This window comes from Hemicordylus capensis, chromosome 6 (genome assembly GCF_027244095.1).
Source record: "Hemicordylus capensis ecotype Gifberg chromosome 6, rHemCap1.1.pri, whole genome shotgun sequence".
NCBI lineage: Eukaryota > Metazoa > Chordata > Lepidosauria > Squamata > Cordylidae > Hemicordylus > Hemicordylus capensis.
In genome coordinates, this window is record NC_069662.1 from 383,553 (window position 1) to 410,141 (window position 26,589).

At 56.2% G+C, this 26,589-nt stretch overlaps 1 protein-coding gene across 1 annotated transcript; it reads right to left on the reverse strand.

Moving 5' to 3' along the window:
• Nucleotides 1–1,308: 1,308 nt before the first annotated feature.
• LOC128329493 (mucin-3B-like) lies at nt 1,309–26,589 on the reverse strand. Its single transcript, XM_053260827.1, has 21 exons — nt 26,447–26,589; nt 24,513–24,707; nt 24,104–24,286; nt 23,256–23,983; nt 23,018–23,143; nt 20,313–20,431; nt 19,880–19,938; nt 19,461–19,597; nt 18,711–18,770; nt 15,434–15,605; nt 14,778–15,043; nt 14,540–14,665; nt 12,567–12,685; nt 9,143–9,201; nt 8,073–8,209; nt 7,282–7,341; nt 6,088–6,259; nt 5,233–5,406; nt 4,362–4,456; nt 3,065–3,171; nt 1,309–2,443 (listed from the first exon to the last, which is right to left on the reverse strand). The coding sequence occupies exons 1-21, from the start codon at nt 26,587–26,589 to the stop codon at nt 2,408–2,410; spliced, it is 3,273 nt and encodes a 1,090-aa protein (XP_053116802.1). The 3' UTR covers nt 1,309–2,407.

Below are 26,589 nucleotides of genomic sequence, written 5' to 3' on the forward strand. Positions count from 1 at the left end.
GAGTTCTGAAGGAACTCATCTGGCCCTGGTGATTTGTTAATTTTGAGTTTTTCAAGACAATCTAGCTAAACCTGAAAAGCTTCGGGAGCGGGTCTATGGTGGTACCTGGACTTGGTAGCACCTTTCCTCCTTCGTCGTATACATTCCCACTGTGCTCCTAGTACTGCGGTTCTAAATAAGTTCCCTGCTTTCTGGAGTGAGTTGACCCTCCTGACTCTCCCTTTCAACTTCCTTTTTACCAGCCCCTCCCTTTTCATTTCTGATCCCTTGTTTCGAATTTAATTGCTGCGATTTAGTGCTAAGACATCGGGTTTCCGGTGTAAAAAAGTTGCTGTTTTTTCGGGTTGTTCGTTTCCACAAGGCTGCTTCCCCCTGCAGTTTACATTTTGAGGGTTAGGGTTAGGGTTAGGGTTAGGGTTACCCTAACCCTAACCCTAACCCTAGTGGTTGAGCACCCAGGTGGCCTCTAGCCACCAGACTAGTAGCCATCGATAGACCTGCCCTCTGTGGATTTGTCTAAACCTCTTTAAAGCCATCGAAGACAGTGGTACTTCCCCGGCAGAGAATTCCATAGGTTAATTATGCGTTATGTGAAAAATTGCTTCCTCCTGTCGGTCCCACGTCTCCGGACCTTCAGTTTCACAGGATGGCCCCTGGTTCTAGGGTGATGGGAGAGGGAGAGAAATTCCTCTCTGTCCACCCTCCACGCCATGCATGATTTTATAGACCTTGATCATGTCTCCACTTAGTCGCCTCTTTTCCAAACTAAAAAGCCCCAGATGCTGGCATACAATGGTTATCCAAGAGTGTGTATCTCCACAACACATCACACACACACACACACACACACACACACACATCACTCGTGAGGTTGGGGGGAAGAAGCTGGTCCCCCAAGGGTGGGATGTAAGAGGGTTCTGCTGCCCCCGAGGGAACGAAGTGCTCTCATCTTCATTTTGCCTTTCTCATGTACATAACTCTGCTCTGCTCGACTTTGGCCCTCCTGCAGATGTTGGCCTACAGCTCCCACAACCCCTGGCTATTGGCCACTGTGGCTGGGGCTTCTGGGAGTTGTAGTTCAAAAACAGCTGGGGGGCCTAAGTTGAGCAGGCCTGTAAGCCCTACAGAGTCCGCTTCCTTTGACTGAGATTCAGATCATCACCACTACTACTATGGAAAGATTTCTAACAAAAAAGCAGAAAATATGTGCTGAGGGTTTTGCTGCTAATACCTCTGGTGATGGTGAGAGTTCCACTCTCCGTCATCCCCAGAGAAAATCTGGGAAATGAATCTATACGTTATAGCTAATGAGTTCATGAGTTTTTTATTGTAGATTGCCAGCTTCAATTTACAAAGTGAAAAAATATATCCCATTTTTAAACCAATGTGATCAGTTTTGGTGAAGAGTGATTTATAGAAATATAAATAATGAAAGCATATAGATGGATACACCTGTGCCTGTCCCGGGTTTAGCCACAGGAACAAAGGAAGCTGCGTTATACGGAGTCAGACCCTCAGTCCATCTCGCTCAGCATTGTCTACACAGACTGGCAGCGGCTTCTCCCAGGTGGCAGGCAGGAGTCTCTCCCGGCCCGATCTTGGAGATGCTGCTGCCAGGGAGGGAACTTGGGACCTTCTGCAGGCAAGCAGGCAGGGGCTCTCCCCAGAGTGGCCCCGTCCCCCAAGGGGAATACCTTACAGTGCTCACAAATGGAGTCTCCCATTCAAGTGCAAACCAGGGTGGATCCTGCTCAGCAAAGGGGAGAATTCATGCTTGCTGCCTACCATAAGACCAGCTCTCCTCCCATGTGCCCTGCCCGCCCCCCCCCGAAGAAACGGAGAAGTCTACGCCCTGTTCCCCCCCCCCACACACACACACCATGAACAGCATTACAGCGCTGAGACCATCAGAGTCTGTTAGTGGATTGGCAACATCATCGGCCCCCAACGCAGCACTCCGTGGAGGCTCTCGTGAAGTGCCCCCCCCCAGAATCCAAGGGGTGCCGCCAGCCACCAGCCCTGACCTGCAGAGACTGCTCAGCCCCTCGCCAAGAGGCCTTTTGTGCCCAGAAGCCCCACGAAGAAGTCCCTGGTCAGCAGCGGTGCTGTCGCTCCGTGGGGCGGGGCGGGGAGGGGCACAAGGCCTCAGAGGGCCTGAAGTCTGGGAGCCCCACTGCGCCTCCAGAGGCCTTCATCTCTGCAGGCTCCGGCAGGGGCTGCTCAGCCGAAGGGCATCGCGGGCATCGGGAGGGGGGCAGCAGGTCCCGCAGCGGCTTCCGCTCCTCCGCCTCTCCTGCACACGGCCTGCCCCCCCTCCCCCCGCTAGACGCAGCATTTTGCACCCACAGCCGAAGACCGGGGGGGGGGGGCTCCTGGCCGGCGGGTCAGTTGCCCGTGCCATGCCTCGTCACTGGTGGGTCAGCTGGGGCCGAGCGATCCGTCTCTGGGAGAGAAAAGGAAACCCAACAAGTAAGCCAAGGCCGTGGCGGGGGCCCCGGGCGGAAGAGCCCTCCAGGCAGACCAAAGCAGGGCCATCTGGTCCATCGGGGGCCAGCCAGGTGCCCCCACAAAGCCTGCAAGCAGGGTGAGCGTTAGTCCTCCCCTGCTGCTTCTCCCCAGCACCTGATATTCAGAGGTAGACTGCCTCTGAAGCTGGAGGGGCCATTTTGTCAGGATGGTTAATAACTGTTGCTAGAGCTGTCCTCCATGAGGCGAATCTTTCCCTAAAGCCAGCGAAGCTAGTGCCCATCACCACATCCAGTGGCAGGGGGTTCCCTAAGATGTTGCCTACCCTAACCCTGACGCTCCCACCAGTCAGTTTCATGGGACGACCCTCAGGCCGAAGGTCTCTCAAGGGTCTCACTCCCCTCCTCAGCTTGGCCGCCTTTTTTCTGAAGAAAGGAGCCCCCAAAGCAAGCATCTGCCCTCCCTCGCAGGGGAGGCGCTGCAGCCCTCGTAGGGGATCCTTCAGGCTACCCTCTGCCTGCGCACCTCGCCCAGGAGGAGGAAGGGGGGCTATCCCTGCCCGCTCCCCCAGCACGCCCACCCCCCCCGCCCTCCGTACCGGCAGGGATGTGTCCACTTTGTCCAGGCGGGGTCGGAAGGATCCCTGCTCCGAAGATGACCAGCTCTCCGGCTCCTCAGTGCTGCCGCTGCCGCCGTCAAGAGGCTCTGCCCGGAGGGGGGAGGAGGAGGAGGCTCAGTGGGGGGCGGGGGGGCGGAGAGGAGGCGGCTGGGCCAGGGGCGCCCCTGAGGGCCGGCCGGTGGCTGGAGCGAGGGGCCCGGGGCTCGGCCAAAGGCAGCAGCAGGCCGGGGGGGGGGGCGCAAGAGCAGAGAAGCCGCCACTGCTGCCGCGCCCGGCCCAGGGCGGGGGGGGGGGGTGCAGCCAGCCAGCCAAGGAAGCGCCCTGCGGCCGGGCGGATGCTGCCCTTCCTCTGGCCTGAGCGGAGGGGTTCCAAGACCCGGCGGGGCCCCCAGCTCCACCCCGCCCTCTTTTCTTCGTGATCTCCCGGGAGAGGGGTGGACACAAGCCCCCTCTCCCCTGCTGCGCCCCTGGGCCTCATCGGGCCTCTGGCACGAGCAGCCCCGGGGCCTCCTCCCGCGCCCCCCCCCCCCCCGCGCCTGCCCCGGGTCCCAGTTGGCTGCTCCCGGCAGGGCTGGGTCCTCATGAGCCGCGGGGGGGGGGGGAGGGCGGCACCCAAGAGGGGAGGCGGCGCTGCTCCCGCTGCCCAGAGCCCCTCCGCTTGCTGCTCCCCACCCCCACCCCGCGTGCCACAAGGATGCAGCGGCCAAGCAGGCTGGGTTTGCCGCAGGCTGGAGGTGTGTCCGCACCTCTGGGTGTGGCTTTGCGTGGGTGCTTTTACATGCGCCCCCCGCCCCCGGAAAGGCAGCCTGGGCCCCGGCCCCCTCCCCAGAGGCAGCAGGGCCCAGGCCGGAAGCGCGCCAGGGTCACGCCTGTCTCCCGGCCCGGCCCAAGAGCTGCTTCCCAGACGGGACATGCGGTGGGCGTCCCCGGGGGGGGGGCTTCTCCCTGGGCCAGTCCGGGGTGCCCCTCAGGACGCGTCTCTCCCGGTGCCGGTCCCTTTCCCGTGCCTGTCCCGAAGGCCGCTCTGCACGTGCCCCTGGAGGGGGGAAAACCAGCATGCGGAGCACCGGCAGAGATCCCACTGGGCGCGCGGGGGGGGGGGGGCGGGCTGGCAGGCGCTGCAGTGGGCGAGGGCCCAGCCTGCCTCCCTTTCCATGCCGGGAGCTGGGCAGGCCCTGTCCCAACCAGCCCCCCCCCTCCAGCGTCCCTGTCAGTGGGGAGCCTCCCCCCCGCCCGCCCGGCTGTGTGCGCCCGCCTTGCGAGAGGTACCACCAACCTGGGGCACTGGGGAGGGCGACGCCTCGGGGCCCGGCTGCCCACTCCGCTTCGTTCTCGTACAGCTTCTCCTCGTCGCGAGGAAGACTCCAGGGCCTGGCGGGAGAAGGAGCCCCCCCAAAGGCCGGCCGGTGACTCCTGCCCAGGGCTGCTCCCGGGCTGCTCCTGGGGCTCCCAGAATGGAAAGCCCCACCCTGGCATGTGGCCATCGTGGGGCGGGGCGGGGGGGGCAAGAGAAGCGCCCTCCCCCCCCCAGCACACCCTGCGCCTGTGCTCAGAAAGGGGCCTCCCTGCAGAACAGCTCCGAGCCGGCCCCGCTGCACCAGGAGGTGCCCCCCCCGCCCCGCCCTGCCCTGCAGCCCCCACCACATCCCTCCAGGGGCCGCTCCAGTGCACAGAAGCTGGCACAGGCCGGGGGGGGCGGGGCGGGCACGGCCGCAGCAGAGACCTCCTTCCAGATGAGGCCGGCCTTGAGCCCTGGGGGTCACTGCCCCCCCCCAGCCTGACTGCCTGCTCGGTTCCTGGACTGCTCAGCCAGAGCAGGGACACCCACCTTCCTGTCTCCCACACAAACCGCCCGAGGTGGCCAACGGAACCCCCCGGGGGAAAGGCCACCATCCAAAGGACCCGGGAAGACCCGAGCAGCGGAAGAACACCAAGTGGGAACCCCCAAGGAGAGCCGGGGAAGCCCCCGCCAGCAGCGGCCGGCCAAATGCCCCCCAGGACAGAAGCATGTTCTGTGGGGACCACCCGGGAGCCACACACCAGTCCCCAGGGCAGGCAGGGAGTTCCGCAGGCAAGCCCTGGAGGGCCGAGCCCCCTGCAGGGAGTCCTGGGCAGAGGAGACCCCCCCCCCCGCCGCCGCCTCCTACCTGTCGCCTTTCTCCTTCTGACAACATGCCTTCCAGCAGACAAGGACGGCCAAGAGGAGAATCACCAGCAGGAGGACCAGCAGGCCTAAGGCCACCCCGACGGCCACCCCGACTTTGCTGATCCTTTGTTCACACCGGCGCCCCGTGAACCAGTAGGCGTCTGACTGCTTGCAGCTGGGGGGGGGCGAGAGGGGGGGGGTCACAGGGCAGCCATGGACCCCAGGACCCCGGGTTCTTCCCAGGCCTTGGAGGCAAGATCTCGCTGCTTGTGTGAACAGGGAGGGGGCTGAGGAGGGTCACCCGAGCTGTGGGGAGCCCAGCTAGGAGGCAAGAGCAAGGCGGGCTTCCCTGCATGCTCCTGGGCAGGGCTGGAGGCAGGAAGCGGCTGGGAGGCATCAGGCTGCAGGCCAGTTCGGCCTCTCCAAAGCCCCACAGCCCGTTTGGCCCCGGAAGGAAATCTGGTCGGGATGAAACCAACGAGCTGGTGCGGAGGGAGAGCCCGGCCTGCTGGCCACGGACGGGGCACTGTCGGGCAAGGGACCGGCACCCAGAGGCCATCTAGTCCACGGGGCTGCTGAGGCCCGGCCACCTTCTGCCAGGGATGTATCGGGCAGCCCTCGGACCCCCCCCCCCATGGGCCCAGCGGCGGCAGCAGCAGCAGCCTGGGGTGGGGGGGGGAGGGTGCAAGGTCTTTCCGCGTTACGTGGCTTTAAAATAGAGTTTAAAAGTTGCCTTTAACTGCTCTCTGCTAACACAGCTGACGGGGCCAATCTATGGGGAGATCCAACCCTGAGCCCCACACCGCCACTGGCCCAGGTCACTCCACCCCCCACCCGCTCCCCACATGCTGCTCACTAGCAGTGGGCGCCCCCAGGCTGGAGGTAGCATTTTCCGTTGGAGCAGAGGAAGGGGTCCGGGTGCCACAGGCTGCAGCTGGAGACACACTGGAGCTGGTTGCTGAGGTTGCGGCCCACGTAATACTGGCAGACGTCTGGGGCCAGCAGCTCCTGGCAGGACCTCGTCAGGTCTAGGGGGAGCAGGACCGGTCGGCAAAGGAGTCCATGCAATGCCCGCCCCCCAACACACACACACACACACACCCCGCTACAGCCCCCTCAAGGGGCCACTGGAGGGAGAGCCCGGTGGCCGGAGCAGGGAGATGCCCCCAGGACAGGGCGTGAAGGCCAGAGGAGCCTCCCACGGTTGCTACTCAGTGTCCACTCTGGAGAGGTACACTACCTCTGACCATGGAGGCTCCATCTAGCTATCATGATGACTAATGGGCACTGGTCAATCGCTCCTTCTCTCCTACGAATTTCTCTGATCCTGTTTCAAGGGCATCCGTGCAGAGACACACACAGAGAGGGAGGCTGATAGCCCTCCCCCGGCTGTTGCTTCCCAGCAGCTAGTATTCACAGGTACACTGGGTCCAAGCATGGAAGTTCCATTTAGGCATTCTGGCTAATAGCTGCTGACTTCTTCGATCAATTTCCCTAGCCCCCCTTTAAAGCCTTCAAAGCCAGTGGCCCTCGCTACGTCCTGTGGCAATGAGTTCCATATTTTCATGATGCTTGGTGTTAAGAAGTCATCTCCTTCTGTCTGTCTTTGATCTGCAGCCAGCGCATGTGACCAGCCGACCTTGAGGTCTGATGTGATGGGAGAGGGAGGGAAACTCCCTTCCTTGCTCAACAAGAGAAAACAGAAGGAGCCAGACCTTCTCCCTGCTCAGCCTTAGAGCCTGCTCCTCAGCTGAGCTGCCCTCGGGCCAAACCAGGCCCACAGAAGCCTCCTGCGCTGGCCCTGGCCGCTGCCCACCCCATCGCCATGGCTCCCAGCTCCTTCTCTGGGGCCTGTGACGCCCCCCAAGCTGCCCCCCAAGCCGCTCTCTGCTTCTCCCTTGACTGCTAGCGGGAGGGGCGCTGATTGGTATGGCCCCATTTCCCCCTGCCTGGGATGCAGGTCTCTCCTTGCACCCCACTGCAGGCCTTGGGAACCTGCCCTCTGCCCCACACAGACCGCCCCCCCCACGGCCGCTGCCCCACTCCTCACCTGCAGGGCTCAGGAACGTTCGGGTCACACGAGTCAAACTGTGCTTAAAGCACAGGCGATCTGAGAGAGAAACAAGGAGGACATCAGCTTGACGACACTCTCCGGCAGTTCAGGAAGACGCAACGCTGGCAGGAGGGCTGGGGGGCAGCCCTACAGGCAGCGCCCCACTGGCCCTGCCCCCCGCCCCACCCCGCCCCACCCCGCCCCCTCCCGCCAGCAGCCTGACACCCAGCTTTCCCACACCCTTCTCTGGATGGACGTGGGAGAAGCTGCTGGTCCCAGGGTGGGCTGGGGGAGGATCAAGGGGTGCGTCCTGCCCTTCGCCCCCATGTGGGGATGGAAGGCCGTGGGCCACCTCTCCCAATCCCACGGTCAGGCCCTGGCCCTGCTCCGACCAGGGCACGGATCTGATCCGACCCCACGGCAGACACTTCCGGGGAGCACCCCCGAGAGGCCCCGGCAGAGCTGCCATCCCGAGCCCTGTCTTGGGAGGACGCCCCCTCCCTCCTTGGCCACCATCCCTTTCCTTGGCCCTCGCTTGGCTGTGCCAAGGCCAGGCCAGGGGCGAGCGAGCCGGACAGCCGGAGGCAGGGGGCCAAACGTTGCTCCTCCCACCGCGTGCGCCCTCCCTCTGAGGGCAGAGGGGCATCTTGCTGCCACATTGGCACCCCAGAGTCGGCTGCCTGCGGGGACCGCCTCGCCCCACCTCGCCTGACGGAGCCCAGGGCTCTGGCACTCAGAAGCTGCCCGGCTGGTTTCCTGGTTTCCTGAGCTGGGCCTGAGGGACTCACCTTGGGTGTTGTTGGAGGAGCACCGGTTGTGCTCCAGCACCTGCGTGAGGTTCTGCACAGATGATGCGTAAGACGCGTTGTAGGTCGAGAAGGTAACGTTGAGGAGGACGTCATGGTCCACGTTCACGCTGCCATTGCTGAGGGGAGGCGGCAGGGAAGAGGTGAGCTGCTGCCGCCACCGCCGCTGAGAAGGACCTGCACTCATCCAGCCTGATGCACATTGCAAGCCGAGTGCGGGGCTGGGTGGGGGGTTTCTGTGGCAAGGGACCTCGCCTCGGGGGAACGGCGTGACGCCTGCCCAAAGGGGCACAGCCCTTCCCACTTGTTTCTTGACCATGGGATCCCCTCCCCACGCGAGAGTTCTACTCTGGACACAGAGCAGCCCCATCAAGTCAAAACAGGACTAGAATGGAAGACAGGAGCCGTGGACCCAACCTTCGCCAGAGGAGGCCAAAGAAGTCGGTCCACAGCCCAGCTCAAGGCCTTCCACCTACAGACCAGCAAGGACAGAGGGGGAAGGGCCCCACCCCGCCCAGGGGCCGCCACCAAGGAGGCCCTTTTCTCCACGCTCCATCTGCTGTGCCTCGAGGGACTGCAGGCTGTGCCAAAGGGCCTCTCCAGGATCGGGCAGCAGCACAGTGGCAGCAGGGCCTGCAAAGAGCCTGGCCACAGGATCAGGCCCAAGGGGGCCCATCAAGGCCGACCCCTCGGAAGCTGTGGCGGTAGACTGCCTCTGAACACAGAGGGTCAGCCAGTGGGACTGAGAGCCGCCTCCTCCTTGAATCCCTCTGAGCCCCTTTAAAGCCATCTAAGCCGGAGGCTGCCCCCCTCCCCCATAGGAAGTGGGCCTTTGGGTATATTTGGTGCCCACTCATGTGGGGCTTGAAAGATGATGGCAAACCTTCTCAGCGGGGCCTGGAAAGGGCTGGATGGAAAAGGACTGGCTCCAAAGGACCGGCTCACTCCGGGGGCCAAGGGGGCCATGGCCAGGGAGGGTTATGGGCCCAGGCAACGCCCTCCTGCCCACCGCCCGCCCAGCGTCCTGCCCCCGGCCTCGCTCAGCAGCTCACCTGAGCTTGATCACTCGGACACTCTTGTACCCAGGAACGTCCTTGTAGAGGAAGCCCATCTGCAGAGGGGGAGGGAGGGAGGGAGGGAGAGAGAATCTCAGCTAGAGGGGAGCTAGCAAGGGTGCCTCTTCACATGCGCAGAGCGCTGGGTGGGCATTGCCAGCTCCCCCGCAGCGGCAGCTCAGAGCACGCGGCTCTCGGGGGGGGGCGGGGATGGGGGTCAGAATCCCTGCTGGCGCCCAAACGTCTGGAGCAGACCCAAGGAAGGAGGAAGGATCCGGTTGGAACGGGAGACAAATCCCTTCGTGCAAACGAATTGGAATCTCAGTCCCAGCGCAGCTGCCCCCTCCTGCCCCTTTCCCACCTCTATCATGTTGGAGATGAACTTCCAGTGCATCAACCTTCCGCACCAACTGTCCTAATGACCACGAGGGGCATTGGGAGTAGAGACAGTGAGTCGGGGTCTCCCTATCTGTCCCTACTCTAGGACCCCTGAACGGACTCTGCAGCACTTCCTGTGCTGAGTCACAATCCTTCCTTCCCTCCTAGAGAGCAGATGGAAACATCTCTCTCTCTCTCCTTACCTATCCACTATGTAGTCCTTTAGATTAGAGATAGGTCCTTCCTATCCTTCCTATAGGTCCTTCCTATAGGTCCCTCCTTTAACCAATAAATATTTAGTATTTAGTTCTACAAGGATCTCCATGTGTTCTCTCTATAAACAGCTGCAATATCCAAACCATCCTCAGCTACCTACTCTGTAACTGGAGTGTGTGCTCATTCCTTAGTGCTCTGCTGTTTTACCTATTGGGGGTAAAAATCAACAACCTCTAACAGGGTTATGGGCCCAGCAGGAACAACAGGCTTCTAGGCACAAGCAGAGTTTGTTTTATTTTATTTTTCATGTTTGAAAGTGCAGCTGAGTTAGTTAGAAACTGCAGCATGGATCCTGTGACTACAGCCTACTCAGGAATGGCTCCTTCTTTTCTCAAACTGGATGGCAATAACTACGAAACCTGGGCCCTCAAGATGAAAGCGATCTTCATGACAAAAGGAATCTTTGAAGTGCTCACGGAGGGACGGCCAACCCAAGATGAAGCTGCTCAAGCCTCCTGGGACAAGAAAAGCCAACACGCGTATGGCCTTTTAATTTTGAGTATAAGCGATGATTTATTGATCTATGTGCAGGATACTGATTTAGCCTCAGAAGCGTGGAATAGACTGAAAAAGCAATGTGGTCAAGTCTCTGCAAACACAGCTCTTCTCCTGTATAAAAGTCTATGCGGGAAGGGGGAGACTTTGAAGCCCACATAGCAAATATCTTAGAAATTAACAGGCTTTTGAAGAGTAACCATTGTGAATTGAATCATGTTATTCTAATTGGGGCAATCCTACAATCCCTGCCTAAAAGTTTTGAACCCCTAATTGTCGCTCTTGAACTGTCTCATTGTGAACTGAAGGTTGATCATGTTGTGTCGAGTCTGAGAAATTTTAATGTAAGGGTGCAGCAGGAGAAATTTGAAAGCGATGGCACTCTGGCACATTTCAGCAGGCAAAGTAATTCCAGCATTAGCAAGTGAAGTAGCCTCAGTGACTCATCAGCATATAATTCCAAGAGCAGGAAACTCAGAGGGCACAGACCTGGTCACCATGGCAATAAAGTAAACACAGGGATGAGTCATGGTGACAAACAAAGAGGGGAGGAGAAGCACAGACAAGGTGGCTTATCTGAAAGGGCAAGTAGTAATGCCAAAAGCTACATTGCCTTAAAAGAGCCAAGGAAGGGTTGCACTCAGGTCCATCCCAGAACATAATTTGTGATCCCAGTCTATTAATTGAACTCGATAAAAGCCACAGATCAGTTGTGACCCTAGCAGATTCAAGGAAGCTAAGCGTGGCTGGCATGGGGACAGCAAAGATACTTTGTGACTCTGCTGCTGAAGCTTATGAGGTTAAGATAAATGATGCCCTTTTCGTGCCAGAGATGCAAGTCAACTTGATTTCAATTGGGCATGGACTCAAGAAGGGGTGTAAAGCAATTTTTGAAAATGAAGCATGCTACATCTCCAAAGGTGATGAGTTAATCATGACTGCCCACATGCGGGATGATGGACTTTTTGAAGTAGACTGTGCTACTGCACAAGCAAATGTGGCAAGTAGTTGCCAACACAAAAATTGTAATTTCTCATGGCACAGAAAATTGGGCCACTGAAGCCTAAACTTTGAAACTGACTCCCAAATGAGAGAACTAATTGAGAAATCAGTGCCAGATTCAGAAGGGGCTGCACAACCTGAACCCAAACTGAGGCACTCACAGAGGCATAACAAAGGGGTTCCACCTAACAGAATCTCACTCATGACTAAAGGAGATGCAAGAACCCACTACATGGCAAGATATAGAAAGGTTGCCAGCTGATGAAACTGAGAAGTGGAGAAAGGCAGCAATGGAAGAAATTGATTCCTTGCACAAAAATGAGACTTGGAGACTTGTGGAACTACCCGCTGGAAGAAAGACTGTAGGATGCAAATGGGTCTTCAAAGTCAAGCAGGATGCAGAAAGGGATGTACAGCGCTACAAAGCCAGACTAGTAGCCAAAGGATACTCCCAAATCTATGGTCAGGACTATGATCAGACTTTTGCACCAGTCGTGAAACACATGTCAATTAGAACATTGCTCAGCGTGGCAGCAGCCAAAGGGATGCAAGTTGGACACTTGGATATAAAGACTGCCTTCCTACATGGAGAAATCGAGGAAGACATCTACAGATGGATTAACCAAGCCATTATCCAAAGACAGATTCCAGATGCTTCGTGAGAAGATGGGAATCGTGACCAGGTGCGACAGGTGATGAGAAGGGGTGTTGGAGATGAACTTCCAGTGCATCGACCTTTTGCACCAACTGTCCTAATGACCACTAGGGGCATTGGGAGTAGAGACAGTGAGTCAGGGTCTCCCTATCGGTCCCTACTCTATGACCCCTGGACTGACTCTGCAGCACTTCCTGTGCTGAGTCACAATCCTTCCTTTCCTCCTAGAGAGCAGATGGAAACATCTCTCTCTCTCTCTCACTCTCTCTCTCACTCTCTCTCTCTCTCTCTCTCTCCTTACCTATCCACTATGTAGTCCTTTAGATTAGATATAGGTCTTTCCTATCCAAGTGTATTTAACCAATAAATATTTAGTATTTAGTTCTACAAGGATCTCCATGTGTTCTCTCTATAAACAGCTGCAATATCCAAACCATCCTCAGCTACCTACTCTGTAACTGGAGTGTGTGCTCATTCCTTAGTGCTCTGCTGTTTTACCTATTGGGGGTAAAAATCAACAACCTCTAACATACCATATCCCCATAGCCTGTAGGGGTGTGAGCACAAGTTTGAGCGGGTGTCCCTCCATGCAGGCCCAGTCGGCCCCTTTCTCACCTGCTGCTCAAAGATCTTCACAAATTTTCCAAAGGCCTCGGAGCCTGGGGTCTCCATCCCTTTCTGGAATTGCTTATTTTCCACGTTCACAAAGACGTTGATTGTGGCCACAACAGTCGCTGCCAGGAGAGAGCAGAGGAGCCGTGAGCCCAGAAGGGGGAGCGACAGGCGTCCAGCGGCTGGCTTGAGGCAGCCAAGAGGAGCCCGCTGGCCGCCCTGGGACCCCTTGCTCTCCATCTCCCCATTGTCATGGACAGATCACCATCGGGTTAAGGTAGCACTTACTGCCACGACCCCCCCTACAGGGGTGAAGGACCTATGAGGTTGGTCCGCCCGAGGAGGTTATTGGATCCAATAGGATTCCAAGGAGCCTTGGAAGGGTTCGGGGTTGGCTCGGCTAGTGATTCTGCCGATGCTCTGGTGCAGAGACAGAATAATGACCTCACTAGGGCAGTAGACACAACCGCTCCTAAGCGTCCTCTCCAACTGACCGGCTTCAAAGACAGCCCCGTGGTATTCGGATGAGTTTTGGGAGCTGAAGCGGCGAGGTAGAAGACGACTAGAGCGCAGGTGGAGGAAGACTCGGCCCGAGTCTGATCGGGCACAACACGCAGCGCATTTGAAGACCTCGGCTCTGGCAGGGTGGGCGGCCAAGGAGCAGTTCTTTTCACGTCCAGCTGAGTTGTCTAGCATGGTGAGGGGGCTAGTATGTACCCCCTCCCCCTTCAGTTTAAACTTGGAACCAGCAACTCCTCTCCATGTATTTTGTTATTTATTTATTTAAAATATTTCTATACCACCCAAAACTCATGGGTTTAGATGGGATCATTTTCAGTTTGCGACTCCTGAGGAACTGCTTTGGACTGTGTGCCCAACAACCACTTCTCTTGGCTTATCGCATCGGATAATCATATTATCAGAGAGGGTCTGGTCAATATTATCAATGCTTCTCTGAGGGGGGGTGGGCAGGATGCCTCCTTGTCTTAAGGAGGCTATTATTAGACCACATTTGGAGGGGTTGGACGGAGGAGGGACGGAGAATCAGGCGACAGTCAAAACAACAGTTTGCAAAGTCACACAAACCTAGGCTGCCCTGAACTCCTTCAGCAGAGAGGAAATAAGGGGCGGGTGGGGGGGCGGGCATTCTTAAAACCGTGGGTGCACAGAAAGGCCACCTCAGGGCCGCTCCATGGACTGAGCATCTGGCATCTGGCTGGCAGAGGAGCCCGGCCACGGGTGGGGGCCGCAGCTGCTCTGCTCAACCCGCCCTCCCAACCCAGAATAAGGGGGGGGGAGGTAGGCAAGCCGCCCTCTTGCTGACGGTGAGAACCCACGGGGCCACTCCTGCCGACCCAGCCTGTCCAGACCTGGGCAGCCCCACTTTCTAGCCTTGCTTTTTGCCCAGGGAGGATGGAAACCGCAGCTGTTCTGACACGGCCTTGGACCGTGCAGGGACATGAGGGCTGAGAGAGGGCTGCCCTTCGATCGGGAGCAGAGTGCGTTCTGGGATACCTCCTTCGATCGTCAGAGGACCCAGCTCTGACGGAGTCTGGAATTGAGGTCCCAGCTGCGTTACTCATGCGTGCAGCATCAAGCGGAGACTCAGGGGCTGGCCTGTGAGGATCAGGGTAGGGACACTCGAACCCACCCACCCCTGATGATCATGTGAAAGGCCTTGCTATTGTCAGGGCAGTTTTAAGAGCTTGCCCCACCTCGCCCCCCTGCAAAGGAACACCTCCACAACAGCATCTCTGTAAGGTGCAGCAAAGGGTGCTGTTTCGGGACAGGTGTGTGTGTGGCGGGGGGGGGGTTACCATTCCTTACATGATGCCAACAGCAGTCATGCACTAGGGGTGCAGCACCAACCTTTTAAAAGCCCAGGGGATGTTCTGGCCTGTTGCCAGATTACAATACCTGGGGAGATGTGAGGCACGTAAGGCAGTGTACGGATGCTAAGCGTGGGGAGGACTTACCCACTGGGACCTCATCCATCGCGTTCTCACACCGCTGCCCAGAGAACGGAGGCGGACAGTCGCAGCGATTGCCCACGAGGGTCCCGTTATTAAGGCAAGTGATGGGGGCCGCTGTGGTGGAGGGGGCTTAACCAGAGCACAGGAAAGAACAGGAAACACGTTAAGAAACATGGGGACAAACGCAGCACAACGCCTCTGCCCACAACAGTGTTCCCAATGAAAGGATTAAAGATAGTACCTGCCGTACTTGTAAGACGGGGAGGGGCAGAAGTGCCCGGAGGCCTAGGAGGCTGAGATGAGGGGGGAAGAATCCCAGTGGTGGTCCTTGGCCCCGAAGGAGAAGACGAAAGGGTCGAGCTCGCTGGTGGCTGAGTCGAGGTGGGATGTCTGCTTGAGGAGGGGATGGGTGTGCTGGTCTCCAGAGAGCCCGATGTGAGTGTGGGGCTGGTGCCAGGGGAAGAGGAGGAGACCGATGTTCCCGTAGGAGGGCTCGCAGTCACGACACTGAAAGAGGACAAAAACAAACCACGTCTCATGCAACGCCAGCGTCACCCAAGGGAGCCAGGACATTCCCTGGGGCCAGGGAGGTGGGTGCTGCTGGGGACCGACTCGGTTCTGCAAGGATTGCTTTAGGTGGCCCTCAGACCCTCCCCCTCGACTTCCCAGGGGCCTAATCACATCAGCAGTGATCTACCTTGCAGGGTTGTTGTGGGGGGAAGCGGATGAAAGATCTTTGCCCATTACGTGGTATTTAAAAACGAACAAAACATTACGGTATATACATGCGTTCTGCTAATGCAGCTTATGGGGCCAAGTTATGGGGAGTTTCGATCAAAAGGTCCGCGCTGCCACTGACCCAGGTCCCCCCCCCCGCCTCCACCGCATGCTACTCACTAGCATTTGGGCCCCTCCTTCTCAATGTGGCATGTCCCGTTACGGCATTCGAAGGGGTCCGGGTGCCATTTGCTGCAGTTGGAGACGCACTGCAGCTTGTCGCTGATGTTGACGGCCATGTAGTACTGCTGGAGTTCTGGGGGCACCAGCTTTTTGCATTCCTCCGACAGGTCTGGGAGGGACGGGGGAGAGGACCAGTCAGCAGGGGAAGTAGGCACCCCCCTCCCCCACAGCAGCACCCCCAAGGGGCCACCAGAAGAGACCAGTGGCTGGACCAGGCAGAGGCCCCCATGGACAGAGCTCGAAGGCCACAGCCACACACACACACACTGTGGTCTACTCTGCAGAGGCACATCACCTCTGACCATGAAGGCTCTCTCTCATGCAGGGAGAGGGGGCTGTGAATAGCCCTCCCCTGTTGTTGTTTCTCAGCAACTGGTATGCACAGATACACCGTGTCTGACCATCGAGGTTCTATTTAGCTGTTCTGGCTTATAGCCACTGACTTCTTCCATGCATTTGCCTAAACCCCCTTTAAAGCCTTCAAAGTCAGTGTGTGTTTGGCATGTCCTGTGGCAATGAGTTCTGTGTGTTCATTATACATTGTGTGGAAGAAGTCATTTCCTACGTCTGTCCTGGATGTAAGAACCACCTTTCTGGATCAGGGTCAAGGCCCATCTAGTCCAGCACCCTGCTTCACACAGTGGCCCACCAGAAGCCCCTGAGAAGCCCACAGGCAAGAGGGGAGGTCCGGCGCTCTCTCTTGCAGTTGCTCCCCTGCAGGCCCCTCCTTAGGGTGGGGTAACGGGGGGGGGTTTCACACCAGGCCTCGCGTTTGGACAGGCCCTGCAGCTGGCCCTGCGGCAGTGGGCACTTGCTCTCCGCTTGAAGGGCAGGGGGAGGGCGGGCACAGTGGCTCCCCTCTGCCCCCCCCCGCATTCTCAGAGCGGCAGCAGCAGCAGCATCGGAGGGGAAGGAGCTGCTAAGCTGGCTCCTGAGAACTAGCGAGCAAAACGCAGACCTGTAGGATCTGGTGTGTGTCTGGGTGTGTGTGGGGGGGAGATTTGTCCCCCCTCCGCTGAAGTCAGTGTGTTTCTCTTCCCCCCCCCCCCCGCCAGGGGCGTTGCTAGGGGAGAGGGGGCCGTGTTCATCCCTCTCTCGGGCGGCCCCCCAGAGTCAGGGAGACAATGAAGAAAATAGGGAGGGATGGAGCTGGCGGCCCGTGTTCTTTGAACCCTATCGTTCAATTATAGCTACGCCCCTGCTCCGCGCTATGAACCTGCGTGCCTTTGAAAGGCCGTCTGATTGATTTCAAACCACCCCCCTCACCCCAACCACAAGTATAGGGCGTGTGTGTGTGTGTGTGTGTGTGTGTGTGTGTGTGTGTGTGAGAGAGAGAGAGAGAGAGAGAGATCACACACACCCCACCACAACACACACACATAAACTTTCTTCTCTGTTTTTGAAGATGCTAAACTGTTTATAGCCTTAAGCTGGGGTGTGTTCCTTACGTCCTTGCCTTATATGATTAAAATATACTGCTTTGTTTCACAACAAAGCTCTCAAAATGCCTAACATATACATGAGAGAATTGTTCTCTATCTCATTGTTTCTCCTTATAATATCTACTGACTATTATTTTGCTTTAGGCTTCTAAGAGTATATAAATAACTTACATACTGTGTCTATTATAAACTTGGAATGGGGTTCTAACATACCGCAACTTCTTGAAAGTAGCTTCAGAAATTGCTAGAAGGAACTTTAAACATTTCTCCCTCCTCCATCACCAAAAGTACATCTTTTTTATATATATACATTTCCTTCAAAATAAGGCTTTGCATATCGGGTCACAAGGAAGTCCCCTTTAAAGCTCTCCAGGCCTTGAAACGCTTATCCGTAAATCCTAAGAAACTGGGGTAACTCCACGTATTCCATTCTGTCAGCCTGCTTGAAATCAGACTGGTGGATATATAAATCTCAATTGATTGTAAACTTGTGGCTTTTCCTTCTGCTTGACATATTGAACTGTAAACCTTGAAACTTTAAGGCCTGTCGTTATTTCAGTACACGTTCAATTTTCCAGCAGAGAATCTACACTTGTACCATTCTTTCTAGTGCAAGCTGTCATATGAAAACATGTGAGAAACCTCTCGGAAGTTTGCACGGAGTTCTTTTCAGTGCTTCTCGTCTCTTCTCTCTGGAGGCAGAGGGCTCTATACCTCTGGCCAGGGCTCATTTTGTTGTTCTTGGAGTACACATTTTGCCAGCCCTCAAAATCCAAGCCCTTTCTAACTTCTCCTCATGTGGCCTGGTATCCAGAGTCCTTCCTTGGGGCAACTTTGATGAGTTTCAGACCCCCTTTCTGAGGTGTGGTAGCTCTAAGTTATCACTCACGAGACGGCATGCTTGGGAATAACTGGTTTGGGGTTTGTGAGAGAAAAAGCGAGAGAGACTACACAGACAGGGACAGGGCCATTGCTGGGTTGCATTGATGCCTATACCAGGCCACAGTGGTAGGCATATATGTTAAAAATGTTTCTGAGCTAGGGGAATATGCGTGCACAAGTAAGTGTGTGAAAGTGTATGCACATAGGAGGGGGTGTGATCTTATATGCATGGAAACGGAAGAAAGGGCACGCTAAGAATCTTGTTTTCATCATCATGTCCTCACAGTTTTTCTGCAACAAATAGATTGCCGGGTGGGGGGGGGGACCAAGGAAGACAGGGAGCAAGGGAGCCCACCTTCACTTTGAGTTAATTGTTGGGAATCCATGTGTCTTCCTTCACATGAGATTTTTATTGCAAGAGAATTCAAGGTTGGAATTTGTTTGGAATGCAGCTGTGTCAAATGGTGTGTGTTTGTGTTTGTGTTTTACATATTAGGCATATTAGACTGAAATGTTAAGGGGCCCCCCCCCACACATGCTGATTCACCCCTAGCCCCCCCCCCCAGGACAGCCCTGCTGCTCCCCTGCAACTGGAATTTAGAGCCATCTTGCCTCTGAGTAGTAGAGTAGTAGTAGTAGTAGCTAGTAGCCATTGGTGGACCTGTTCTCAATCAGTTTGTCCAAGCCCTTCCCAGCTAGTGGCCATGAGCACATCCCACAGCCAGCTCATGTGACCAGGTGATCCTGAGGTCCAGGATGAGGTGGGAGAGGGAGGGGAACTTTCAAGGCCTCACCTGGGCTTCTTTCTTGCTCAACAAGAAAGAACAGGAGGAGATACCCTTGCTCCGAAACCCAAAACCAAACACTACGGGAGACTCAAGGGTCCGTACCTGCAGGGCTCAGGAACGTTCGAGTCACATGAGTCAAACTCTGCTTAAAGCACAGGCGATCTGAGAGAGAAACAAGGAGGACAGCTGCTTGACGACACTCTCCGGCAGTTCAGGAAGACGCTGGCAGGAGGGCTGGGGGGCAGCCCTACAGGCAGCGCCCCACTGGCCCTGCCCCCCGCCCCACCCCGCCCCTCCCGCCAGCAGCCTGACACCCAACTTTCCCACACCCTTCTCTGGATGGACGTGGGAGAAGCTGCTGGTCCCAGGGTGGGCGGGGGGAGGATCAACGGGTGCGTCCTGCCCCTCGCCCTCATGCGGGGATGGAAGGCCGTGGGCCACCTCTCCCAATCCCACGGTCAGGCCCTGGCCCTGCTCCGACCAGGGCACGGATCTGATCCGACCCCACGGCAGACACTTCCGGGGAGCACCCCCGAGAGGCCCCGGCAGAGCTGCCATCCCAAGCGCTGTCTTGGGAGGACGCCCCCTCCCTCCTTGGCCACCATCCCTTTCCTTGGCCCTCGCTTGGCTGTGCCAAGGCCAGGCCAGGGGCGAGCGCCAACGTTGCTCCTCCCACCGCGTGCGCCCTCTCTCCAAGGGCAGAGGGGCACCTTGCTGCCACATTGGCACCCCAGAGTCGGCTGCCTGCGGGGACCGCCTCGCCCCACCTCGCCTGACGGAGCCCAGGGCTCAGGCGCTCAGAAGCTGCCCGGCTGGTTTCCTGGTTTCCTGAGCTGGGCCTGAGGGACTCACCTTGGGTGTTGTTGGAGGAGCACCGGTTGTGCTCCAGCACCTGCGTGAGGTTCTGCACAGATGATGCGTAAGACGCGTTGTAGGTCGAGAAGGTAACGTCGAGGAGGACGTCATGGTCCACGTTCACGCTGCCATTGCTGAGGGGAGGCGGCAGGGAAGAGGTGAGCCCAGGCAACACCCTCCGGGGGGTTAGGGTTAGGGTTAGGGTTTCTGTGGCAAGGGACCTCGCCTCGGGGGAACGGCGTGACGCCTGCCCAAAGGGGCACAGCGAGGGCTGGATGGAAAAGGACCGGCTCCAAAGGACCGGCTCACACCGGGGGCCAAGGGGGCCATGGCCAGGGAGGGTTATGGGCCCAGGCAACGCCCTCCTGCCCACCGCCCACCCAGCGTCCTGCCCCCGGCCTCGCTCGGCAGCTCACCTGAGCTTGATCACTCGGACACCCTGGTACCCAGGAACGTCCTTGTAGAGTAAGCCCATCTGCAGAGGGGGAGGGAGGGAGGGAGGGAGAATCTGAGCTAGAGGGGAGCTAGCAAGGGTGCCTCTTCACATGCGCAGAGCGCTGGGTGGGCATCGCCAGCTCCCCTGCAGCAGCAGCTCAGAGCAGGCGGCTCTCGGGAGGGGATGGGGGGCAGAAGCCCTGCTGGCGCCCAAACGTCTGGAGCAGACCCAAGGAAGGAGGAAGGATCCGGTTGGAACGGGAGACAAATCCCTTCGTGCAAACGAATTGGAATCTCAGTCCCAGCGCAGCTGCCCCCTCCGGCCCCTTTCCCACCTCTGTCATGCCCCCATAGCCTGTAGGGGTGTGAGCACAAGCTTGAGCGGGTGTCCCTCCAGGCAGGCCCCTTTCTCACCTGCTGCTCAAAGATCTTCACAAATTTTCCAAAGGCCTCGGAGCCTGGGGTCTCCATCCCTTTCTGGAACTGCACATTTTCCACGTTCACAAAGACTTTGATTGTGGCCACAACAGTCGCTGCCAGGAGAGAGCAGAGGAGCCGTGAGCCCAGAAGGGGGAGCGACAGGCGTCCAGCGGCTGGCTTGAGGCAGCCAAGAGGAGCCCGCTGGCCGCCCTGCCCGGCGTCGGGACCTCCCTGGACCTCTTGCTCTCCAACCTGGTCTCTTCCAAGGAGTCCGCTCTGCCAGACCGGCCATTAGCTGACCCGTCCCTGTGGGCCAGGGGACCTCTGCTGCCACGGGGGGCTTCCCAGTGGGGAAGAGAGTTGGTCTTACGGGTGCGAACATGAATGGTCCCCTTTGCGAAGCAGGGCCTGCCTTGGTTTGCATTTGGAGGGGAGACTACGTGTGAGTGTTCTAAGAGATTCTCCGCAGGGGGTGGGCCATCTCTGCCCGTAGCTGAGTGAAGGAGCCTCTGCCTGCTGGTCTGCCGGAGGTCCCAGGTCCACTGCCTGAGAGCATCTGCAGGGAGGGCTGGGAGAGACCTCTGCCCGAAACCCTGGAGACGCTGCTGCCAGTCAGGGTAGGCAGTACTGAGCTTGTTATGTGCCCCCTGGCCCAGCCCGAATCTGTGTCAGGAACTGGCAGGCCGAGACCCAAGGTGGCTATTGGCCCTGCTCATGAGGCCAGAGATTCCGGGGTCAAGGGAATCTTGACCTCTGTGTGGACTCCGGGAAGCCCTGCCCAAAGGGATTTGAGGGTGTTGCTCTGCTATGGAGTTTTATTGCTTGCATTTCCTGGAGAAGGTATACCTTTGTTTGCAGTTGTGCTTGATTGCTTGTACCTCTTTGTAAGCACATACCTTTATTCTGCTTATCCGGTAAGCAAGTGCCTTGAGCTGGCAAGATGCAGAGCTTGATTGCATCACACACAAGCACCCCAGTTCCCACCTTCTCTCTATGCCCACCCACCTCCACTGAGGTGCTTGTAACTGGAATAGACAAAGACCCGAGACTGCGGTTTTGAGCTGGCACGGGGGTTTTGTGTGTGTCTGAAGGGCATTTACTTGCTACCAAAGAGACACTTAAGAACCAGCAGGAACATTCCTGCTGGTAAGAACTGACTAGCAAAAACATTCACGATGTGTCATCCTGGAATGGGGAACACTTTTGAGATATGACCCAGGCCTTTATGGCTTGAAATATACCTTGACACCTTTGCAACGTGTTCAGGACATTTATGACGAGCATCGGTTAACTGTCTAAGAGGAGCAGCCACCAGACACGGCTGGCAGGATCCCACAACAATCAGACCAAACAAAGGACCCCCAAGATTATTAAGATACCCAACACACAACTCAATCGATCAACTATAATGTGAACATTTAACAATATCAAAGTCAGTTACTGTTAATATCTATATCTATATCTATATCTATATCTATATCTATATCTATATCTATATCTATATATATCTATCTAGCTATCTATATCTATATCTATATCTATCTATCTATCTATATCTATATCTATATCTATATCTATATCTATATCTATATCTATATCTATATCTATATCTATATCTATATAGATATATAGATATAGATATAGATATATAAAAAAACCTGAATAAGGCAATGAAAGACCTATGTGAATATGTCTTTCCCAAATAGGGTATCTGATGACATTCTTTGAGTGAATTTTCAAAAACGAATTTCTTCACAAAATGCAAACTCACATCCCCACTAAGTATAATAAAATACAGTTCACCAGATAAAATGAATGTCTTTTCTAAGTTGGCTGTGAAATGGAGTCATTAAAAAATCTTCATGGAGAATACACATATAAACATGCCAAATATCAAGTCTCAGCTCCACCCGTTAATATCCGAAACTCCAGTTCTCAGGTGAAATGAGTGTCTTTCCAAAGTGGAGTGGCCAGTAGGGTCATACGAAAATCTTCATGGGAGTACTTAAAATGTCAGACATGTTTCGACAGTAAGTCCTCAGTGGCATACATCAACAATATGGTTTTCCACATATATCACCCAGTTTACTCACAGCAAAACTGTATTCTTGATGTATGCCTCTGAGGAAGATTTACTGTCAAAACGCGTCTTGCATTTTGAATTGACCCCACTTGGCACCCCACTTGAGGAGGACACTCATTCCAGCTGAGAAGTGGATTTCAGGGTAACTGGTGGAATTGCAACTGGATAGTGGGGATTTTTTATATGTGTATGCCCACGAAGATTTTTAATGACCCCAATTCACACCCCACTTCTGGCAGAAGTCCTTCTGATGTTCGTATGTGCCATGGGGAAAAGTACTTGCTTTTCTGAGTCCGAAATTTCCTGGCAATCAGTTTTATGGGGTTACCACTGGTCCTGGTGCTGTTAGAGAGGGAGAAAAAGTTGCCTCTCTCCACTCTCTACACACCATGCGCAATTTTATCATCTCCCCCCTTAGTCTTCATTTCTTCGAAGCTAAAAAGCGCCAGATGCTGCACCTTGGCCTCACAGGGAAGGTGCTCCAGGCCCTGATCATCTTGGGTGCCCTCTTCTGCACCTTTTCCAGTCCTACCATGTCCTCAATAAGATACGGTGACCCAAACTGCACGCAGAAATCTAAACAACTCTACAGATGCTAAGCGTGGGGAGGACTTACCCACTGGGACCTCATCCATCGCGTTCTCACACCGCTGCCCAGAGAACGGAGGGGGACAGTCGCAGCGATTCCCCACGAGGGTCCCGTTATTAAGGCAAGTGATGGGGGCCGCTGTGGTGGAGGGGGCTTAACCAGAGCACAGGAAAGAGCAGGAAACACGTTAAGAAACATGGGGACAAACGCAGCACAACGCCTCTGCCCACAACAGTGTTCCCAAGGAAAGGATTAAAGATAGTACCTGCCGTACTTGTAAGACGGGGAGGGGCAGAAGTGCCCGGAGGCCTAGGAGGCTGAGATGAGGGGGGAAGAATCCCAGTGGTGGTCCTTGGCCACGAAGGAGAAGACGAAAGGGTCGAGCTCGCTGGTGGCTGAGTCGAGGTCACTTCAGGAGTGCTGAGGCCGGAGTGTGTGGCCGGAGAGCTGGTGCCGGATTCAGACGCGTTTGGCGTGGAATGACCAACTGGAGAAGTGGGGGGCGAAGCGGTCGATATAGTGGAGGTCGCGGTTGGCAAGGGGGGAATATATTCTGATGTAAGCGGAGTGGAGTGAGTAGTTGTGCTGTGGCTGCTGGCAAGAGGTGCACCGGAGGTGGGATGTCTGCTTGAGGAGGGGATGGTTGTGCTGGTCTCCTGAGAGCCCGATGTAACTGTGGGACTGGTGCCAGGGGAAGAGGAGGAGACCGATGTTCCCGTAGGAGAGCTCGCAGTCTCTGTAGTCCGGGCGCTGGAAGAGGTCAAGAACGATAGCGGTGAAGGAATCACTGTGGAGGAGCTTTGCTCTGAGGTAAGAGCAGGTAGAGTGGACGTCTCATGTGGCAAACTGGGACTCCCCTGCGTGGCCGTGGAAGTGGAGTGTGTAGTCGGGCTGTGGCTGCTGGAGAGTGGCGCACTGGAGGTGGAATGAATGCTTGAAGATATGATGGGTGTGCTGGTCTCCACGGAGCCTGCTGTATGTGTGGAACTGGTGCTAGTGGAAGAGGAGAGAGTTGTCTCATTAGGAGAGCTTGCAGTCTCTCTTGGCGTGGCACTAGAAGAGGTCGAGGAGGGTGTTGTTGAGTGAGTAATTGTGGCGGAGCTTTTCTCTGACGTAGCCAAGGCTGGAATGGAGATCTCAGATGTCAAAGTCGAACTCCCCTGCGTGGCCGTGGAAGTGGAGTGTGTAGTCGGGCTGTGGCTGCTGGAGAGTGGCGCACTGGAGGTGGAATGGATGCTTGAGGAGATGATGAGTGTGCTGGTCTCCACGGAGCCTGCTGTATGTGTGGAACTGGTGCTAGTGGAAGAGGAGAGAGTTGTCTCATTAGGAGAGCTTGCAGTCTCTCTTGGCGTGGCACTAGAAGAGGTCAAGGAGGGTGTTGTTGAGTGAGTAATTGTGGCGGAGCTTTTCTCTGACGTAGCCAAGGCTGGAATGGAGATCTCAGATGTCAAAGTCGAACTCCCCTGCGTGGCCGTGGAAGTGGAGTGAGTAGTCAGGCTGTGGCTGCTGGAGGGAGGCTCACCGGAGGTGGGATGTCTGCTTGAGGAGGGGATGGTTGTGCTGGTCTCCTGAGAGCCCGATGTAACTGTGGGACTGGTGCCAGGGGAAGAGGAGGAGACCGATGTTCCCGTAGGAGAGCTCGCAGTCTCTGTAGTCTGGGCGCTGGAAGAGGTCGTGAACGATAGCGGTGAAGTAATCACTGTGGAGAAGCTTTGCTCTGAGGTAAGAGCAGGTAGAGTGGACGTCTCATGTGGCAAACTGGAACTCCCTTGCGTGGCCGTGGAAGTGGAGTGAGTAGTCGGGCTGTGGCTGCTGGAGGGCAGCTCACTGGAGGTGGAATCGCTGATTGAGGAGGGGATGGTTGTGCTAATCTCCTGAGAGCCGGATGTAAGTGTGGGAGTGGTGCCAGGGGAAGGGGAGACCATTGTTTCTGTAGGAGAGCTTGCAGTCTCTCTCATCGTGGCACTAGAAGAGATCGAGGAGGGTGTTGATGAGTGTGTAATTGTGGCGGAGCTTTCCTCTGATGTAGCCACAGCTGGAGTGGAGATCTCAGATGTCCAAGTCAAACTCCCTTGTGTCGATGAGGAAATGGAGTGAGTAGTCGGGCTGTGGCTGCTGGAGGGTGGCTCTATGGAGGTGGAATGGATGCTTGAGGATGGGATGGTTGTGCTGGTCTCCTGAGAGCCAGATGTAAGTGTGGGAGTGGTGCCAGGGAAAGAGGAGACCATTGTTTCTGTAGGAGAGTTTGGAGTCTCTCTCGTCGTGGCCCTAGAAGAGGTCGATGAGGGTGTTGATGAGTGAGTAATTGTGGCGGAGCTTTCCTCTGATGTAGCCACAGCAGGAGTGGAGATCTCAGACGTCAAAGTGGAACTCCCCTGCGTGGCCGTGGAAGTGGAGTGAGTAGTCAGGCTGTGGCTGCTGGAGGGCAGCTCACTGGAGGTGGAATCGCTGATTGGGGAGGGGATGGTTGTGCTAATCTCCTGAGAGCCGGATGTAAGTGTGGGAGTGGTGCCAGGGGAAGGGGAGACCATTGTTTCTGTAGGAGAGCTTGCAGTCTCTCTCGTCGTGGCACTAGAAGAGATCGAGGAGGGTGTTGATGAGTGTGTAATTGTGGCGGAGCTTTCCTCTGATGTAGCCACAGCTGGAGTGGAGATCTCAGATGTCCAAGTCAAACTCCCTTGTGTCGATGAGGAAATGGAGGGAGTAGTCGGGCTGTGGCTGCTGGAGGGTGGCTCACTGAAGGTGGAATAGATGCTTGAAGATATGATGGGTGTGCTGGTCTCCATGGAGCCTGCTGTATAAGTGGAACTGATGCTAGTAGAAGAGGAGACTGTTTTTTCTGTAGGAGAGCTTGCAGTCTCTCTTGGCGTGGCACTAGAAGAGGTCGATGAGGGTGTTGATGAGTGAGTAACTGTGGAGGAGCTTTCCTCTGATGTAGCCACAGCTGGAGCGGAGATCTCAGATGTCAAAGTTGAACTCCCCTGCGTAGCCGTTGAAGTGGAGTGAGTAGTTGGGCTGTGGCTGCTGGAGAGTGGCGCACTGGAGGTGGAATGGATGCTTGAAGATATGATGGGTGTGCTGGTCTCCACGGAGCCTGCTGTATGTGTGGAACTGGTGCTAGTGGAAGAGGAGAGAGTTGTCTCTATAGGAGAGCTTGCAGTCTCTCTTGGCGTGGCACTAGAAGAGGTTGAGGAGGGTGTTGTTGAGTGATTAATTGTGGCGTAGCTTTCCTCTGATGTAGCCACAGCTGAAGTGGAGATCTCAGATGTCAAAGTCGAACTCCCTTGCGTCGATGAGGAAATTGAGTGAGTAGTCGGGCTGTGTCTGCTGGAGGGTGGCTCACTGGAGGTGGTATAGATGCGGGAAGATATGATGGGTGTGCTGGTCTCCATGGAGCCTGCTGTATGAGTGGAACTGGTGCTAGTGGAAGAGGAGACAGTTGTTTCTGTAGGAGACCTTGCAGTCTCTCTTGGCGTGGCACTAGAAGATGACGAGGAGGGTGTTGATGAGTGAGTAAGTGTGGCGGAGCTTTCCTCGGACGTAACCACAGCTGGAGTGGAGATCTCAGATGTCAAAGTCGAACCCCCCTGCGTGGCCAT

Excerpts from the sequence above, each read along its gene's own strand:
- LOC128329493 (XM_053260827.1), bottom strand. The coding sequence starts at position 26,589 with ATGGCCACGCAGGGGGGTTCGACTTTGACATCTGAGATCTCCACTCCA. Across the intron at positions 24,708-26,446 it reads ACGCCAAGAGAGACTGCAAG|AGCAAAGCTTCTCCACAGTG; the intron begins GTCTCCTACAGA and ends CTCTTACCTCAG. Across the intron at positions 6,260-7,281 it reads AACGTTCCTGAGCCCTGCAG|ACCTGACGAGGTCCTGCCAG; the intron begins GTGAGGAGTGGG and ends TGCTCCCCCTAG.